At 38.4% G+C, this 21159-nt stretch overlaps 1 protein-coding gene across 3 annotated transcripts in view; it reads left to right on the top strand.

Moving 5' to 3' along the window:
- The window catches only part of HHLA2 (HERV-H LTR-associating 2), an 88798-nt gene that overhangs the window by 64716 nt on the left and 2923 nt on the right, over window positions 1-21159 (top strand). For all 3 annotated transcript variants that reach the window (XR_004027536.1, XM_030801690.1, XM_030801689.1), the window contains 5 exons: window positions 3432-3521; window positions 5065-5418; window positions 6751-7017; window positions 9727-10044; window positions 14221-14325. Coding sequence is in view for 2 of the 3 variants with exons in the window: in XM_030801690.1 (XP_030657550.1) it covers window positions 6765-7017; window positions 9727-10044; window positions 14221-14325 (676 nt within the window). In the remaining variant the exon portion in view is untranslated. Of the gene's footprint in view, window positions 1-3431; window positions 3522-5064; window positions 5419-6750; window positions 7018-9726; window positions 10045-14220; window positions 14326-21159 lie in introns of those variants that run through there.

Below are 21159 nucleotides of genomic sequence, written 5' to 3'. Positions count from 1 at the left end.
ATGTTCTTGGTAATACTGACAAGGGCAGTTTATGACATGTCATGCAGAAAAGAGCCGAGAGTTGGTGGGACATTGTAAAGTGGGAAATGAAGACAGCTATTTAGACAATTATTTCAAGAAATTAATGGAGCTGAGAGATAAGAGTAAGAGGAGAATTTTTTGTTTTTTCTCATGTTTCTAAGATGGGTGATTGGAGCATTTATGCCTATGGAATTGATTCAGGAGAGAGAGAGAGATCCTGATGATGTAATAGAAAGGGAATATGATTGCAGAGACAAATTTCTTTTTTTTTTTTTAATTATACTTTAAGTTCTGGGTTACATGTGCAGAACACGCAGTTTTGTTACATAGGTATACAGGTGCCCTGGCGGTTTGCTGCACCCATCAACCCATCACCTACATTAGGTATTTATCCTAACGTTATCCCTCCCCTAGCCCCCCACCCCCTGACAGGCCCCGGTGTGTGATATTCCCCTCCCTGTGTCCATGTATTCTCATTGTTCCACTCCCACTTATGAGTGAGAACATGCAGTGTTTGGTTTTCTGATCTTGTGATAGTTTGCTGAGAATGATGGTTTCCAGCTTCATCCATGTCCCTGCAAAGGACATGAACTCATCCTTTTTCATGGCTGCATAGTATTCCATGGTGTATATGTGCCACATTTTCTTTATCCAGTCTATCATTGATGGACATGTGGGTTGGTTCCAAGTCAAAATTAAAAGAACTAGAGAAGCAACAGCAAACAAATACAAAAGCTAGCAGAAGACATGAAATAACTAAGATCAGAGAAGAACTGAAGGAGATAGAGGAACGAAAAACCCTTCAAAAAATCAATGAATCCAGGAGCTGTTTTGTTTTTTTTAATCAGTGAAATAGATAGACCACTAGCCAGACTAATAAAGAAGAAGAGAGAGAAGAATCAAATAGACACAATAAAAAATGATAAAGGGGATATCACCACTGATCCCACAGAAATACAAACTACCATCAGAGAATACTATAAACACCTCTATGCAAATAAACTAGAAAATCTAGAAGAAATGGATAAATTCCTGGACACATACACTCTCCCAAGTCTAAGCCAGGAAGAAGTCGAATCCCTGAATAGACCAATAACAAGTTCTGAAATTGAGGCAGTAATTAATAGCCTACCAACCAAAAAAAGTCCAGGACCAGATGGATTCACAGCCAAATTCTACCAGAGGTACAAAGAGGAGCTGGTACCATTCCTTCTGAAACGATTACAAACAATAGAAAAAGAGGGAATCCTCCCTAACTCATTTTACGGGACAAATTTCTTGAATACAGAAAGGTATGAGATGAAGAGTACAGTGAAGGGTTTGGCCTTGGATAAGAGCAGAAGGAGAGACAAAAGAGTGCACCTAGATGTTAATGGGTTGGTTGAGTTAGTGATAGGAGGATGAGGGAGTAGTCATAATCAGTCACAACAATTATGAAGTAAGAGCATCATCTGGAAAGGAGATGAGAAAAGGGAATGTCAGTTTCAAGAGAAGGTAGCAAATATTGGAACCATTCTAGGCAATGGGAAGATGAACCTCTAGTAAGACAATGGACATGGAATGTTTCAGGGTTACATTAAACAAGGTGAATTTGAGTTAATTTTTGCTTGGAAAGAGACTGTAATTACATTTCAGGGTTTTTTTTAATGGCATATAGAGGCAAAAGGTATTATTACATGTTTACATATTTTCATAGTAGAAAAATGAGTTTAACGATTACTTGTAATCTTACTATTCCGAAATAATCATTGTGATATCCTTTTATATATTATACATGCAAATACTTCCATAGGAAGAAATATAAAGGTCTCAATTTTGATAACTAATACTATTTTGGAGCAGTTTTGACTTTACCAGCTATCTTAGTTATTGCTCTAAGAGAAATAAAAACAATTGGAGTGATAACTTTGTCATATTGCAAAAGTATTTCTAAATTTTGTTGCTTTTTTCATTTTTATAGAGATAATAGAAAATGTACAGTTATGTTAAAAGGCCTTCTTCCTAAGGTTGTGTTTTCAATAACTTTCTTATAGTCTTTAAAATGTAAAAATGAAACTCTAAATTATTAATCTACCAGGTTTTATTTTGATAAGATGTGATTAAGGAATCTAATTTTACTTTTTTAAAAAAATTGTTATTTTAGCAGGAGTTACATGTGCAGGCTTGTTACGTGAGTATATTGCATGATTAATTTCACTTCTTAAAATAGTTTTAAGTCATTCTTAAATCACGTATCTCACAACAAATACAGAATATATTCTTGTAATAGTAGAGCTCCTAAATGGTATCTTTTTTATTTATTTTATTTTATTGTTACTTTTTTGAGACAGAGTCTCACTGTCTTGCCCAGGCTGGAGTGCAGTGGTGCAATCTCGGCTCACTGCAACCTCCACCTCCCTGGTTCAAGCAGTTTGCCTGTCTCAGCCTCTCGAGTAGCTGGGACTACAGGCACATGCCACCACACCCGGCTAATTTTTGTATTTTTAGTAGAGACAAGGTTTCACCATGTTGGCCAGGCTGGTCTTGAACTCCTGACCTCAAGCGATCCTCTTGCCTTGGCCTCCCAAAGTGCTGGGATTACAGGTGTGAACCACCATGCCCAGCCACCAAATGATACCTTTAAAAACTTTCTTTCAGAGATTTTAAAACCAATGGTATGCTATTCCTTAAACAAGCTATTTCTTACAGTGTAAAAATTAACTTTAATCCTATCATCTGGGAAAATCAGTTATATTGTACTTGCTTGAAACTGTATTTTTTGTGTACACATGTTTTGCCATCTATATTTTCTCACTTTTTTGAGTTTTTGAAACATGCTTTGTAACCCATGAATTTAATGGCTTGCACTAGTATTGGATATGTAAAAATATATTTTCAGGTTTTAGTTGTTCTTTATGTGTGATTATAAATAACATCATAGTTAACACCACTGGCACTTAATATTGAATTTAAATCGGTTTTAGTATTTTCTATCATAAAAGCAATAAGTCCGTTTAGAAAGCTTTAAAAATAACAAACTATTATCCAGAGAACCACTGTTGCAGATATACCAAATCTTTATTCATTCAAGAGCCATGTTTCAGCACCTGTTAATAGCAGTCACTGCTTCAGATATGAAACCTGCTCTTCAGAGTTAACATCCTCATATACTTAGTCATATATCTTGTCAGTATCCTGTGAGCAGAAATGTGTATGCTTTTCAAAAAGGAACCATGCTATTTAGAAATTGTATTGTAATCTAATTTTTCTCCTATAACCTATTAAGAAATTCCTTCCATGCCATTGAACCATCCTTTACAATATCATATTTAATGGCTACAAAAGAATTATTCATACGAATGTACCACTCTTTTCCAATTCCCTTTTGCATTTTAAATCCATAACGTGTGCACTTTACTTCTCTTTGATAGCATGACTAATATGTCCTGAACAAGACATGAAGGCACAGACAGTACTGTCTTTTTTCCTCATTCTCATAACATCTCTGAGTGGATCTCAAGGTAATTTTCTTTGTAATACAAGTGTTAGTTATTTGCATTATCAGATAGAAACATGAGCACACAATGCAAAGTGGCTATTTCCTCCATAGCCATAGCATCATGAACTTTCCTAAATCATCAGTTAATCAGAAGCAAGGAACAGGCTGAAAGTCTGCATGAAGACTAAAAATTATATATATTTTTTCTGTCCACTCTGATTAAGACTTTTTCTAATCTGTTATTTGCTACCAGAAATAAGTTCACTGGAAGGGCAAGTTTGATTGATTGATTTTTTTTTTTTAAGTGTAAGCTTGGTACTTACCACTTGACAGAAGGCATTATCAGCTTTGCTAGGTCCTATGACAGGCATTCTTAATTATCCAGTGAAATATTAGAGGGGTTTAGCAGAGCAATTAGGGAGATCGACAATCACTCTTTTCCTTTCCCATCTTTCCATGTCTTTCTTTCAGCATAATGCCACATCCCTCTAGCTCTCTGCAGAGAAACTAAGTCTCTCTGAGGAAAAGAAGCAGGACATGGTAGGGTAGAAAGAGCCCTAGAAGGGAAGGTAGAGGATAAAGACTGTGACAGAGCCACTTGGGCACCCAGTTCTTCCATCTTGGGTGGCCTGGGCCATGAGCCAAAGGAGTTACTCCGTTGTCCAAAAAATAAGGTCCTTTCCAGTGCTAATATCTTAGAATCCATAGACAGGGCACAAGATCTACTTAAAATATTTTGTAAATCAAAGCAGTTAGATTACCTCCTTCAATGATAGGAAGTGTCTGCATATATTTTCTTTGCTAAAATCTCTTATTCTGTTGATTTCATTTGCTTTTTGAAATTAACTTGTGAAGTTGACAGTGAAAAGAAAACAAAACAAATAAGAGAATTGGGGATTAGGCTTCCTGATTTATCTCCAGATGTTCCTTACCTACATTTTGACCAACTCAGGATATCCTGAGAGCAGCCTTAAAGTCAAAGCAAATGAATGACTCTCTTTCCCTTTTGGACTCCTCCTGCTCATGTCCTCCCCTATTTAGATCTAGTGTACAGATATTCCTATCAGATTCCTGAACCCAGCATTGTCTTCTGTGTGCTCCAAATATTTTCTTACCCAGTCAAGCTGAGTTTATTCCATTCTTTTAGGGCCTGCTGGCTGTTGCTAGCTGGATAAACTAATTTATTATTGCTATAGTAGGAGTTAAATGTGAATGTGTTCTGGGAATGAAATCAAAAGGAGTCTTTTAACATACATGATTTCCAGGCCAGGATTGGAAGAGAGACGAGATTATTGATCAAGTGGGCAGCAAACTAGTGTTTCTATGCCTTGGGCTGTTACCAGTTCTCCCAGTTACATTGCATAAAACAGATATTCAATTAAAATTAAAACTCAAACACAGAGCTTCATGGTTTGTTTCTAATAATCAGACAAGTGTTTTTGATTATGTGGTCTATTAATGATCAGGCTGCTAACCTAGGAAAGTTCTTCTGGGTAGTTCTGGTATAATCCTGAACAAGCACATATCATTAATTCTCTTTATAACTTCTCTGCTCTTGACTGTAGGCATATTCCCTTTGGCTTTCTTCACTTATGTTCCTATGAATGAACAAATCATCATTGGAAGACTTGATGAAGATATAATTCTCCCTTCTTCATTTGAGAGGGGATCTGAAGTCGTAATACACTGGAAGTATCAAGATAGCTACAAGGTTCACAGTTACTACAAAGGCAGTGACCATTTGGAAAGCCAAGATCCCAGATATGCAAACAGGACATCACTTTTCTATAATGAGATTCAAAATGGGAATGCATCTCTATTTTTCAGAAGAGTAAGCCTTCTGGACGAAGGAATTTACACCTGCTAGGTAGGAACAGCAATTCAAGTGATTACAAACAAAGTGGTGCTAAAGGTGGGAGGTACGTGTGCATGTAAAGTTTCATGAAACAGCAATGACATCATTCCATGTTATTAGTAAGCATCTTTTTTCTAATAGGCCATGAGCTTCCTTCCAAGTCAATACATGGAAATCTACTTATTTTTAATGCACAGCAACTTGTAGTATACTAATGTTATAAATGATACAACTGTTCCCCTGTTGGTGGGTATTCAGGCATTTCCAGTGTTTTACATTACATGGTTGTGATGAACATCCTTATAGTTGTACTTAATACCGTGAAACAATCTGAAAGCAAAGTACCAGAAGATTTAAATGGGTTACTGACACTAGCAGCATAAGACTATCCACTTTCCCCTTAGTCTTATCAGTACCAAATAACTGCCAATATGATGACTGAAAAAATATTGAATTGCTGATTTAAATTGCATTTTTCTATATTATAAATGAGGTTAATTTTTATATTATATGCTTTCCTTCTCTGTATTAGCTATATATAACACTATACCTATATAACTATAAGCCATTAATATAGTTAATGTATACAGTTATATACAGTTAATATCACTCAGACACAGCTTCATGGTGGTTATATTATACAGTTAATATAACTATATATTAACTGTATTAATATATTAACTGTTACTAATTCTCATAGTTATATTGAACCAAACAGGTATTAGATTAAAATTGAAGAAATTCAAAGAGCTTCATGGCTCCTAATTACTGGATTACCAAGAGTTCCTGATGATGTGCTCTGTTAATGATCAGGCTGCTGATCATTTATGTGTAATATAGTTAGTATGTATTATAATATATAGTACAATTTTACATATGGATATATACACACACACATACATGCAGTATTTTCTAATGGAATGTTTTTCCCAGCACTTGTTTCTTTTTCTTCTGTTCCTTTTAGCTGCTTCAGACCTTGATTCAGAAATCACAAAATTATGTGTAAACGGAGTCAAATAGGTGCTCTGGGTCACTCCTTGAGGAGTGTCGAGTGCTGCATGAACTCCACTTTATAGACTTAGACATCCCCATTTTGGTTTCTCAATGAGGCCATTAGATTTCTTTTCCAGCTATGTTTCTGGAGAATTGAGATTGCTAGTTGCCACATACCCATGCCTGCTCTTTTTTTATTTCTTCTAGATAACCACACTATATCTTAAGGTTCTACAGAGGTGTTTGTTTGTTTGTTTGTTTGTTTTCCCTTTCAGTAGCTGCCAAGTTTTGCTCATAAAACTTAGCTTTTCATTTCATGGATATTAAAAAGTATTCGGTACAGATGGCCTATAAAGAAGCTAATGATGGCAGTTTTTCATGTGCCCTTCTTTCTCCTATGTAGTTTTTCTCACACCCATGATGAAGTATGAAAAGAGGAACACAAACAGCTTCTTAATATGCAGCGTGTTAAGTGTTTATCCTCGTCCAATTATCATGTGGAAAATGGACAACACACCTATCTCTGAAAACAATATGGAAGAAACAGGGTCTTTGGATCCTTTTTCTATTAACAGCACACTGAATATTACAGGATCAAATTCATCTTATGAATGTACAATTGAAAATTCACTGCTGAAGCAAACGTGGACAGGGCACTGGACAATGAAAGGTAGGCTCCACAGGACTTTCTGTGTACACGTGCTATTTCAAAGTTGGGGGGTAATGGGGACTGATTTGCAAAGAAAGAAAGGAAGATGAAAGAAAAGAAAGCAAACCCATCTGCAGCGGTTAGAAGACCAAGACTGAAGCCCTAGGGCTGGTTCTTCTGGCTGTATTACGTTAAGCAATCATTCTTACTTTTGAGCATTAGTACATCATTGATAAAATAGAAGTAATTCTTACCTTGCTAGGTATTTATGAGTTGAATGAAAACACTTATGAAGTGGAAAGAAGCAAATCTATTCTTGAATATTAATGTATTTGTTAATGGCTCATCCTTCAAACAGGATTTTCTACCAGCATTGCTCTTAAAAGATCAAAGGAGAAAGAATACTTGTCTTTCAGCAGATTACAACTTCCAATCTTACAATTAAACAAAATATTAATGAGTATTATTGCTTCTTTTTAGTTTCTTTACATAGTATTAGCCCATCAGTCTTTATCCAACACCTCTATCACAACATGGTCAGTTTTTAGCACTCTTTCCTCTCATTTATTTGAACAGATCCAAACTCTGATCAATCTCTATATCAAAAACCTGTTTAATAAAAATTAATTTGCTATGTCCATATCCAAGTCCAAGAAAATTTGTTTTCCTTTTTTTTTTTTTTTTTGAGATGGAGTCTCCCTCTGTCGCCCAGGCTGGAGTGCAGTGGCATGGTCTCAGCTCACTGAAACCTCTGCCTCCCAGGTTCAAGTGATTCTCCTGTCTCAGCCTCCTGAGTAGCTGGGATTACAGGCACATGCCACCACACGTGGCTAATTTTTGTTTTTTTTTTTTTTTTTTTTTTTTTGAGACGGAGTCTCACTCTGTCACCCAGGCTGGAGTGCAGTGGCGCGATCTCGGCTCACTGCAAGCTCCACCTCCCGGGTTCACACCATTCTCCTGCCTCAGCCTCTCCGAGTAACTGGGACTACAGGCACCCGCCACCATGCCCGGCTAATTTTTTGTATTTTTAGTAGAGTCAGGGTTTCTCTGTGGTCTCGATCTCCTGACCTCGTGATCAATTTTTGTATTTTTTTAGTAGAGACAGGGTTTCACCATGTTGGTCAGGCTGGTCTTGAACTTCTGACTTCGTGATCCACCCACATCAGCCTCCCAAAGTGCTGGGATTACAGGCGTGAGCCACCGTGCCCAGCCTGTTTTTCATTTTATTCGTAACAAAGCAAAAATTTTCTGTCAGTCTCCCTTATATGGGGAAAATGGAGGTTATCTTTTTTTTTTCAGCCTTCTCTTTCCTAGCATCTCATATTCTCAAAATGCTCACCAAAAATATACTGAAATTGTGGGTGATTCACCACACTTACATGAGTCCAGTGTTAAAGGCATGAGTACCCAGTGTTCATTCTCCATCAGTCAGGCAGCAATGGAAACATGGGAAAGGGTTGCAAATGTTAATATTGTAAATATTGTCTTTGGAAAATCCTAATTTCTCATGTTCATTTAGAATTGAGTGTCTTGAAGCATGAACAGTTCTTTAGGCTCAGTGTTGTTTGGTCTCATTGAAAAGCAATTATGTGCCAAGTTTTGTTGCTCACAGACTGTGAACTTAAGAACATGGTCTCTACCAATTTCTGGATCCACAGCATCTAGTACAAATATAAAAATTAAACTAGGAACATAGCTTACAAAGGGAGTGATTCATTCTATTCTCTGTGGTTGGACATGAATGAGGTTGTTACAGAATATGTGCTTAAGAAAGTTGCATAAGGGCAGAATTTTAGAAGAGTAGTAGGACATTCCAGTAGAAGAAGAATATTCCAGGTAAAAAGCACAGAAAAGTAAAATTGCCTGGATTTGTGGAATCAACGGATCAAGAGATGAACCTGGAGAGGGAGGCAAAAAACAGATGAAAGATCTTTTACACGTTGCTAAGGAGTTTGTTGAGTCTTAGAGGGTAGGATAGATCAGAAGAGGCATTTGAAGCATCAGAGAGGCCCTGGATTTGCCTTTTGGAAGGCTTGCTTTGGCATCACTCTCCTGCAGGTAGACTGGAAGCCAGGTGAGTCTAGAGCCAGGGAGAACAGTCCATGACAGTCCATAGAGGTCAGCCTACAGCACTACAGAACAGGAGGGACAAGATGGAGCTGGGTCTGGAGGGGCAAGCCAAGAAAATTCAGCAGAGTCCCTCTTCTAGAAGAGCTCAGTCCAGTGGGGGTTGCCTGCACACAGCTGGGAATATTCTTATATGCAGAAAAAGAGATTTTGTCTAGATAAAGAGATTAAGAAGTAGTGAGGCCATAAAAGTTAGAGACCACTATGGAGTAGGTAGGGTAACAAAAGGGGTGTTCTGGGGAACACCAGCATTAGAGGGGCCAAGAGAAGGAGAACATTGAGTTTAATAGGCTAGCAACTAGTAGCAACATTCCTGAGTGCTTACTGTCAGGTCCTAAGAGTTAAAACAAGTATATCACCCCTCTAGCTGGCCCTGGCTTAGCCCTCCTTGAAGGTCTAAACTAACCTTGGTGGGAAACTTTAAAATAGTGGTAGTAAAACTTGTCTTTTAAGAAACCACTGCACAAATATAATTACTTTCCAAAAAGTTATTTCCAAATATATCAATATTAGTGCCTTTGTTCTCTGCTTTCTAAGTGTAACTTAGAGAATTCTTTTGAAATGTTTATCTTCATTGATGTTTTTTTTCTATTGTGTTGTTAGATGGCCTTCATAAAATGCAAAGTGAACACATTTCACTCTCATGTCAACCTGTAAATGATTATTTTTCACCAAACCAAGACTTCAAAGTTACTTGGTCCAGAATGAAAAGTGGGACGTTCTCTATCCTGGCTTACTATCTGAGCTCCTCACAAAATATAATTATCAATGAATCCCGATTCTCATGGAACAAAGAGCTGATAAACCAGAGTGACTTCTCTATGAATTTGATGGATCTTCATCTTTCAGATAGTGGGGAATATTTATGCAATATTTCTACCGATGAATATACTTTACTTACCATCCACACAGTGCACGTAGGTAAGTTGCAAGTAGGTTTGGATAATGGGTTTTGGCTGTAGCATTAGAGGTTTGTGAATATCAAACAGAAAATTAGGTTGACTTTTCAAGAATACATTGATACCCTCTCAAAATATAATCTACAGGGATATTTCTGGTCAGGATGTCAATTACCCTCCCTCCTTCAACCACACAAAAGTACTGTTTTGAAAAAAAAATTACTCCCACAGATTTCCTTTCAGGATTTTGGGGCTTCAGAAATGAGGAGGAAACACATTTCGATGACTCCATGTGCTGAGCATCTTCCATTTCTGCTCACTGCTGTGCCTAATATATACCTTAGGCCTAGGGTTTGGGGAGTCAAGGCTAGAGACACATTAGGAAGTTACAATCGGGGTCCTGAAGAATGCTGGGAAATCATGGCAGTGTCTATGAACTTGGAAATAGTCACCACACAATATTTGAAGCACCAAGTATATATTCCTAGTTCAGTTCATTTTTACCTCTGTTGATAGTTCACTGCCACAAACCATTATCTAAAATATTTCTAGTCAACTAGCCATCAAGTCATGGAATATATACTCATGAAGCTGACCTTCTAGGTGAGCTGGATGGTCCCACCCTTAAACTATCAACTTCACATCATGGCAGACCATGGCAGCTCTTTCTGTCCTTCAATAAAGGTATTTGAACCAGTGGAACTTATGTTTTAGAAATATTTCTATCATTTCAATTGTGAAAATTAGGAGGAATAACATTTGAAGTTTTGGTGATTCTATGTAGTGAGATTTGGAGAGAAGAGCACAGAGTTGTCCTTTAGGTTATGTGATCTTCAAATACTTGGAAGCTTCTGGACATTGAGTAATAACACTCCCTTTGTAGAGCTGCCACTTTGAGAGTAGAGAATGAAAAACTGGGGCTGCATTTGAAGCTCCTATTTTTCTCCAAAAATAAAAGTGTCAGTTTTATGTAAAATACAGTTAAGCCTGCAATCTATTTTTAAAAATGTTGCCTCATGTTGGATTAATTTTGGAGTGTAAAAAATAATAGTCAAGAAGAAATGTCCTAAAGACCACATATGGCCTGTCTTCCCACCCAGAGATCTAATTTTCAGTTCACACAAAGTGAAACATCAGGACCATTCCATCTCTGACAAAAGAGTATTTTCAGAACCTCTCATTCTCAAATAAATGTTGGCCAGGTGGGGCTGGGGGAGGCTGTGCTCACCCTTCCCCACTAGGAAGAGGACTTGGCAGGAGCCACCCCAGCAGGGCAGGGAACGGGGCAAACAGTCTTGGTACCTTAAATATCATCCTTTCAAGGATGACTTTTCCATTTGTTGCCTTCCCCAGGAGGTGCTACAACAAGATAGGGGTACTTATGATTCCTCAAATCTAGATCTGCTCAATTAAGGTTGCACCAAGCTGAATGGAATTAAATAATCCTTGCTAAGTTTTGCTGCTGAACCAATATGTGACCTTGGGCAAATATCTTTACAGATGGGGGATCCTAAGGGTCACGAGTACAGTGAGAAGTAGCTATACCTTGTAAGATTTCCGTTAGGAGGAAGAAAAATGCATATGAAAACACTGTAGAAAGTCAACCTAACATTCCTACTTAATCTCTCCTTTATATAGGTACAGTAGTCCCCCCTTTCCATGGGGGATATTTTCCAAGACCCCCAGTGGATGTCTGAAACTATGGACAGTACTAAACCCTATATATGCATTCCCACATGGTACCAGGATTAATCTTTCCTTCCTTGTTTATGCCTTGGTGCCTCATTCACACTTCTATGAATACAGGTTCTATTGGTCTTCTTCCAGCAGAGCTTGCTTTCATTGCAATTAAAGATTTGCTTTGGATGGAAATGTGGCTGTAGTTTCCTCGTCAGAAGACACAGCCTCTCCAGTAATTTTTATATTTTTCAGTCCAAGCTGATTTCTAAATCTGTGTAGCCATCCTCTACTTGCAGTAAATGGCCTGTTTCAAGGGATCTCTTGCTGAAGTCTTCATATAAGCCCAAAGCTTTCCAGTGCAACATATCATCAACCAGAACACATTTCTGTTCATGTCTTCCACCCCCAAATTTAATGCCATTTCCATCTTAACTCAGCATATACAACACACTGTGGCCGTAACTGTTGTGGTTTGAGATGTGACCGCAAAACTAACACAAATTTTCTTCTTTCTTTCTTCACAATTTTACAGATAGAAGATTCATTTTCACCATAGATCTCAGCAACCTCAATATATGATTTTTCATAAGTCAAGGGCTTTAATTGTTTTAGTTCAAGGAAGCACTTTATGGCTTCTTTTTGGTGTATCCAAATTGCCAGCATCACTACTCTTGTGCTTTGGGACAATTCTTAAAGAAAATAAGGGTTACTTGAACACAAGCATCGTTATACCATGACAGTCAATCTGATAACTGAGATGGCTAGTAAATGATTCATGGTGGTAGTGTGTACAACGTGGATATGCCGGACAAAGGGCACAGTCACGTCCCAGGTGGGATGCAGTGGCGTGACACGATATTTCTTCATGCTACTCAGAATGGCACACAATTTAAAACTGAAGATTATTTATTCCTGGAATTTTCCATTTGGTTATGTTTGGACTACAGTTGACCATGGGTAACTAAGACCTCAGAAAGTTAAACCAGGGATAAAGCGAACTCCTGTATGGAATTTCAGAATGACACAAATAGGTGGAGAGATTAATATTTTATTGGTTGTAAAACACTATAGTATGTTCATAGAAAATTGCATTTGTTATGTAAACAGAGGTATTCATTCTAAAGGATAGCCATAAACATTTTCCCCCTGAATTGACCTTTGTGCTCTAATGCTTGCTGCCCACGTTTTAGCAGAACATAGACCATGAGGTTAGCAGGGCTCTGACTTTGGTAACCCAGGGTCTCTGGAGTCCCCACTTCCATTAATACTAATTTCAACAATTCTAGTCCTGACCAAGATGCTGGAGAAAGTTTAGGCTCCTCCAGTTTTCTGAGGAGCTCCAAACACTATCAGCAGATCCTCCTTTTTTGCAGTTTGTTACCCAAAGTCAACCACTGTTTGACATTTTTAAAAGGAAAATTCCAGAAATAATGTTTTAAATTGTGTGCCATTCTGAGTAGCATGATGAAATTGCATGTCATCCCGCTCCATCCTGCCTTGAAGGTGAATCCTCCCTTTGTCCAGCATATCACACCATGGATGCTACCCGCCTGTTAGTCACTTAGCCCTCTGGGTAATCAGATCTACTGTCATGATATCTCAGTGCTTGTGATCAAGTAACCCTTATTTTATTTAAGAATGGCCTCAAAGCACAAGAATAGTGATGCTGGCAGTTCAGATACACCAAAAAGAAGCCGTGAAGTGCTTCCTTTAAAGGAAAGCTCTCAACTTAAGAGGAAAAAAGAGCCTATGTTGAGGTTGCTAAGATCTACAGTAAGAATGAATCTTCTATCTATAAAACTATGATGATGGAAAAAGAAATTAGTGTATAGTAAGCATAGGGTTCAGTACTAAGGTTTCAGGCATCCACTTGGGGGTCTTGGAATGTATCCCCCAGGGATAAGGGGGGGACTACTGTGCCTATTATCTCTGTGGTCACCTGCCATCTCTAACTCAAGACCAGGGCTTCTACTCATCTCCTTTTATCACCTCTGAACTTACCACTGTTCCCTTAGAACCCTGTCTTCTCTAGGCCAATGGCAGACTGCACTCTTACTTCATCCTCCAAGGTGGACACTGGGCTGAGGCTCATTTATGGACATAATTATTCCTTTATAAAAATGTGTTGTTTCTTATTACAGTATAAAGCAATAGAAACTGAAAATGCATAATAGACATAGTGCCTTTCCAGTTTTCAGACTTTTCTCCCAGCTCCCCCAACCTCCACCAATCTCCAATAATATTATGGTGTCTGTAGGTTTCCCACAATAGATAAACTGAGACTAGGAGATATTTATGCTCAAGACAAACTCTCCTGTCCAGTCTGGGCTCTTGGCTTTATCCTAAAGGACCTTTTTATTATGCAAAGTGTTTTCATATGAATTCAGCCTCCTACCTGTAATGCAGAAATAACTAGTTTTTGAAATAGTAAACAAACTCCACCCTTACCCACCCACACATTTCTTATCTGGTAATTTTTCTTCCACTTCACAGACTTTGTTTCTCCTTTTTCTTTTAGAACCGAGCCAAGAAACAGCTTCCCATAACAAAGGCTTATGGATTTTGGTGCCCTCTGTGATTTTGGCAGCTTTTCTGCTGATTTGGACAATAAAATGTTGCAGAGGTAATAGAAGAATTTGGGCTCTGCCCCGCGTGTTCCACATCATGTATATTAAAGATAACATGGAAATACATGCCCAAACAGCTACTGGGCATGTAAATTGATCTGAATTTTCTGGAATGTCATTCACAAAATTCACCCAAAATATTTTAAAATGCTCCTACATTTCCACCTAACCATTCTACTTCTAGGAATTTATCTCACATTAAATGAGCAGAGGTACACCAAACTATATACAAGCATATTCACTGCAGCACACTGCTATTGCCTTTAGGTTTCCTACTATTGTCAATAAATAATTGGGAAATTAATTAAATTAATTGAAGATCATACTTTTTAAAATTTTAATCTAGTATTAAAATGATAACCAGGATGACTTGATCATCCTGCATTAAAAAGTAACTGGAAAGAAAAAAGCCAAAGCTTTAAGAAGTTGCCTTTGGAGTGATAGGACCATGAGTTCTTCCTTACCCTCACACCTCAGAAGGAAGCCAGATACCTCCTTAAGTCCCTGGGCTCTGCCTGTTCTCCGTTGTTCCGAGCTTAGTCAAGGTTGGTGCTCTGATTGAAACTGCATTGTTCTTTTCTTATGGGTCATTTCATTTTAATTGTTGTTTAATTAATTTTTTCTAAATTTTAGGCAAAAAACCTTACTAGTAATTTAAAATCTCTTAAGATGCCATGATCATGGGAAGTACTTTTAGGGATTACTTTCTTAAGTACTTTGCTTTTAGTAACAGAATTTTGAGCTAGAGAGCACCTGGGCAAAACTTAGATCTAGTTGATCTCCACATTTTACAGATCAGGAAACAGGAATCTGGGAAGTTAGCTTAAGTGCCAAGTAGGCACGTGAAACAGATTTAGGTGGATCATTTAATATCACCAAGCCAGCTAGTGGTAGAGGCAGGTTCAGGCCCCCAGAAGCCCTCCCTTATTCCATTATCCCCCTGAGAAGGCTCTGGGTGTCCTGGGAACTTGAGATAGATCCTATGTCTCTTTTATCTGTCCTTCTGGTTGATATTTGGCTATTGCCCCTGCTGAAGTTAGGAGATTAGGGTTATAGCAGAAACTATTATTGAAGATATAGTTTTAGGGGCAATGGAGAGCAAGCATTTCACCAATTCTAGCCCTGTGATCATTCGTACTAATAGGCAGGCTAGTTCCTGTCCCTTGGCTGGCCAGAAGGAGTAAGAGACCACAGGCAGTCTAGCTTGTCCACCATTGACCTAACATACTGATATTTGTGATTGGATTAGGTTCAAATTATGGGAGGTGGTGCTACATCCTACTCAAGAATGATAGTTTAGTTTCTTTTTTTTTTTTTTTTGAGACGGAGTCTTGCTCTGTCGCCCAGGCCGGAGTGCAGTGGCGCAATCTCAGCTCACTGCAAGCTCCGCCTCCCGGGTTCACACCATTCTCCTGCCTCAGCCTCTCTGATTCTTTAGTGGAAGTCTGCATAAGTCAGTTCTCAACTGAAAACACATGGCACACTGAAAACTGGATAAAGAACTTACGAGACAGTATATTCATGGCTGGGAACACCCGAATCACTAGCAAACTTAAACTTGAAGGGACAAGGACAGAGAGCAGTTGCCAAAACTTGGAAGGTGAGAGTCACGTAAGATTAGTTGCCTTGTAAGGACAGTGACTTCTTTTTTTTTCTTTCTTTCTTTCTAAGTTCTGGGATACATGTGCTGAACATGCAGGTTTGTTACATAGGTATACATGTGCCCTGGTGGTTTGCTGCACCTATCAACCTGTCATCTAGGTTTTGAGCCCCACATACATTAGGTATTTGACCTGATGCCCTCCCTCCCCTTTACCCTCATCCTCCAACAGGCCCCGGTGTGTGATGTTCCCCGCCCTGTGTCCAAGTGATCTCATTGTTCAATTCCCACCTACGAGTGAGAATATGTGGTATTTGGTTTTCTGTCCTTGTGGTAGTTTGCTGAGAATGATGGTTTCCAGCTTCATCCATGTCCCTGCAAAGCACATGAACTCATTCTTTTTTATGACTGCATAGTATTCCATGGTGTATATGTGCCACATTTTCTTTATCCAGTCTATCATCGATGGGCATTTGGGTTGGTTCCAAGTCTTTGCTATTGTGCATAGTGCTGCAATAAACATACATGTGCATGTGTCTTCACAGTAGAATGATTTTTAATTTTTTGGGTATATACCCAGTAATGGGATTGCTGGGTCAAATGGTATTTCTGGTTCCAGATCCTTGAGGAATCACCACACTGTCTTCCACAATGGATGAACTAATTTACTCTCCCACCAACAGTGTAAAAGTATTCCTATTTCTCCACATCCTCTCTAGCATCTGTTGTTTCCAGACTTTTTAATGATCACCATTCTAACTGGTGTGAGATGGTATCTCATTGTGGTTTTGATTTGCATTTCTCTAATGACCAGTGATGAGGTGCTCTTTTTCATATGTTTGTTGGCTGCATAAATGTCTTCTTTTGAGAAGCATCTGTTCGTATCCTTAACCCGCTTTTTGATGGGGCTGTTTATTTTTTTCTTGTAAATTTGTTTCAGTTCCTTATAGATTCTGGATATTAGACTTTTGTCAGATGGGTAGACTGCAGAAATTTTCTCCCATTCTGTAGGCTGCCTGCTCACTCTGATGATAGTTTCTTTGGCTGAGCAGAAGCTGTTTAGTTTAATTAGATCCCATTTGTCAATTTTGGCTTTTGTTGCAATTGCTTGTGGTGTTTTAGTCATGAAGTCCTTGTCCATGTCTATGTCCTGAATGATACTGCCTAGGTTTTCTTCTAGGGTTTTTATGGTTTTAGGTTTTATGTTTAAGTCTTTAATCCATCTTGAATTAATTTTTGTATAAGGTGTAAGGAAGGGGCCTAGCTTCTATTTTCTGCATATGGCTAGCCAGTTTGCCCAGCACCATTTATTAAACAGGGAATCCTTTCCGCATTGCTTGTTTTTGTCAGGTTTGTCAAAGATCAAATGGTTGTAGATGTGTGGTGTTATTTCTGAGGCCTGTGTTCTGTTCCATTGGTCTATGTATCTGTTTTGGTACCAGTACTATGCTGTTTTGGTTACTGTAGCCTTGTAGTATAGTTTGAAGTCAGGCAGCGTGATGCCTCCAGCTATGCGCTTTTGCTTAGGATTGTCTTGGCTATATGGGCTGTTTTTTTGGTTCCATATGAAATTTAAAGTAGTTTTTTCTAGTTCTGTGAAGAAAGTCAAAGGTAGCTTGATGGGAATAGCATTGAATCTATAAATTACTTTGGGCAGTATGGCCATTTTCACTATATTGATTCTTCCTATTCATAAGTATGAAATTTTTTTCCATTTGGTTGTGTCCTCTCTTATTTCCTTGAGCAGCGGTTTGTAGTTCTCTTTGAAGGGATGTCTTTCACATCCCTTGTAAGTTGTATTCCTAGGTATTTTATCTTCTTTGTAGCAATTGTGAATGTGAATTCACTCATGATTTAGGTCTCTGTTTGTCTGTTATTGGTGTATAGGAATTCTTGTGATTTTTGCACATTGATTTTGTATCCTGAGACTTTGCTGAAGTTGCTTATCAGCTTAAGGAGATTTTGGGCTGAGATGATGGGGTTTTCTAAATATACAATCACATCATCTGCAAACAGAGACAATTTGACTTCTTCTGTTCCTATTTGAATACTCTATTTATTTCTCTTGCCTGATTGCCCTGGCCAAAACTTCCAATACTATGTTGAACTATGGTGAGAGAGGGCATCCTTGTCTTATGCCGGTTTTCAAGGGGAATGCTTCCAGCTTTTGCCCATTCAGTATGATATTGGCTATGGGTTTGTCATAAGTAGCTCTTATTATTTTGAGATATGTTCCATCAATACCTAGTTTATTGAGAGTTTTTAGCATGAAGGGGTGTTGAATTTTATCAAAGGCCTTTTCTGCATCTATTGAGGTAATCATGTGGTTTTTGTCATTGGTTCTGTTTATGTGATGGATTACATTTATTGATTTGCATATGTTGAACCAGCCTTGCATCCCAAGGATGAAGCCAACTTAATCATGGTGCATAAGCTTTTTGATGGGCTGTAGATTCGGTTTGCCAGTATTTTATTGAGGATTTTCACATTGATGTTCATCAGGGATATTGGCCTGAAATTTTCATTTTTTATTGTGTCTCTGCCAGGTTTTGGAACCAGGATGATGCTGGCCTTATAAAATGGTTAGGGAGGAGTCCCTCTTTTTCTGTTGTTTGGAATAGTATCAGAAGGAATTGTACTAGCTCCTCTTTGTACCTCTGGTAGAATTCGGCTGTGAATCTGTCTGGTTCTGGGCTTTTTTTGGCTGGTGGGCTATTAATTACTGCTTCAATTTCAGAACTTGTTATTGGTTTATTCAGAGATTCAACTTCTTCCTGGTTTAGCCTTAGGAGGGTGTCCAGGAATTTATCTATTTCTTCTAGATTTTCTAGTTTATTTGCTTAGAGGTGTTTATAGTATTCTCTAATGGTAGCTTGTATTTCTGTGGGATCAGTTGTGATATCCCCTTTATCATTTTTTATTGTGTCTATTTGATTCTTCTTTCTTTTCTTCTTCATTAGTCTGGCTAGCAGTCTATCTATTTTGTTAATCTTTTCAAAATACCAGCTCCTGGGTTGACAGACACCTCATACAGATCTCCAGCTGGCATCAGGCTGGTGCCCCTCTGGGACAAAGCTTTCAGAGGAAGGAGCAGGCAGCAATCTTTGCTGTTCTGCAGCCTCTGCTGGTGATACCCAGGCAAATAGGATCTGGAGTGGACCTCCAGAAAACTGCAGCAGACCTGCAGAAGAGAGGCCTGACTGTTAGAAGAAAAACTAACAAACAGAAAGCAGTAACATCAACATCAACACAAAGGACCCCCATACAAAACCACATCCAAAGGTCATCAGCCTCAAAGATCAAAGGTAGATAAATACATGAAGATGAGGAAAAACCTGCAAATTTAAAAAAACAGAATGCTTCTTCTCTTCCAAATGATTGCAACTCCTCTCCAGCAAGAGCACAAAACTGGACGGAGAAAGAGTTTGACAAATTAACAGAAGCAGGCTTCAGAACGTGGGTAAAACAAACTCCCCTGAGCTAAAGAAGCATGTTCTAACCCAATGTTAGGAAGCAAAGAACCTTGATAAAAGGTTACAGGAACTGCTAACTAGAATAACCAGTTTAGAGAAGAATAAATGACCTGATGGAGCTGAAAAACACAGCACGAGAACTCGTGAAGCATACACAAGTATCAACAGCCGAATCGATCAAGCAGAAGAAAGGATATCAGAGACTGAAGATCAACTTACTGAACTAAGGCATGAAGACAAGATTAGAGAAAAAAGAGTGAAAAGGAATGAACAAAGCCTCCAAGAAACATAGTACTATGTGAAAAGACCAAACCTGTGATTGATTGGGGTCCCTGAAAGTGATGGGGAGAATGGAACCCAGTTGGAAAACACACTTCGGGATATCCAGGAGAATTTCTCCAACCTAGCAAGACAAGCCAATATTCGAATTCAGGACATATAGAGAACACCACTAAGATACTGCTTAAGAAGAGCAACCCCAAGATACACAATCGTCAGATTCTCCAAGGTTGAAACAAAGGAAAAAAATGTTAAGGGCAGCCAGAGAGAAAGGTCAGGTTATCTACAAAGGGAAGTCCATCAGACTAACAATGGATATCTCTGCAGAAACCCTACAAGCCAGAAGAGAGTGGGGGCCAATATTTAACATTCTTAAAGAAAACAATTTTCAACCCAGAATTTCATAACCAGTCAAATTAAGCTTCATAAGTGAAGGAGAAATAGAATCCTTTACAGACAAGCAAATGCTGAGGGATTCTGTCACCACTAGGCCTGCCTTACAAGAGCTCCTGAAGGAAGCACTAAATACAGAAAGGAAAAACCGGTACCAGCCACTGCAAAAAAACACCATAATATAAAGACCAACGACACTATGAGGAAACTGCATCAACTAATGTGCAAAATAACCAGCCAGCATCATGATGACAGAATCAAATTCACACATAACAATATTAAAACTTTAAATGTAAATGGGCTAAATGCCCCAGTTAAAAGACACAGACTGGCAAATTGGATAAAGAGTCAAGACCCATCAGTGTGCTATATTCAGGAGTCCCATCTCACATGCAAAGACACACATAGGCTCAAAATAAAGGGATGGAGGAATATTTACCAAGCAAAAGAAGAGCAAAAAAAAAAAAGCAGGGGTTGCAATTCTAATCTCTGATAAAACAGACTTTAAACCAACAAAGATAAAAAAAAGACAAAGATATTACATAATGGTAAAGGGATCAATGCAACTAGAAGAGCTAACGATCCTAAATATATATGCACCCAATACAGGAGCACCAAGATTCATAAAGCAAGTTCTTAGAGATCTACAAAGAGACTTAGACTCTCACACAATGATAGTGGGGGACTTTAACACCCCACTGTCAATATTAGATCAATGAGACAGAAAATTAACAAGGATATTCAGAACTTGAACTCAGCTCTGGACTAAGTGGACCTAATAGACATCTACAGAACTCTCCACCCCAAATCAACAGAATATACATTCTTCTCAGCACCACATAGCACTTATTCTAAAATCGACCACATAATTGGAAGTAAGACACTCCTTAGCAAATGCAAAAGAATGGAAATCATAACAGTCTCTCAGGCTACAGTGCAATCAAATTAGAACTCAGGTTTAAGAAACTCACTCAGAACCACACAACTACAAAGACACTGAACAACCTGCTCCTGAATGACTACTGGGTAAATAACGATATTAAGGCAGAAATAAGTTCTTTGAAACCAATGAGAATGAAGACACA

The sequence above is a fragment of the Nomascus leucogenys genome, chromosome 21, assembly GCF_006542625.1.
Source record: "Nomascus leucogenys isolate Asia chromosome 21, Asia_NLE_v1, whole genome shotgun sequence".
NCBI lineage: Eukaryota > Metazoa > Chordata > Mammalia > Primates > Hylobatidae > Nomascus > Nomascus leucogenys.
This window is presented reverse-complemented; position numbering and strand designations above follow the sequence as displayed.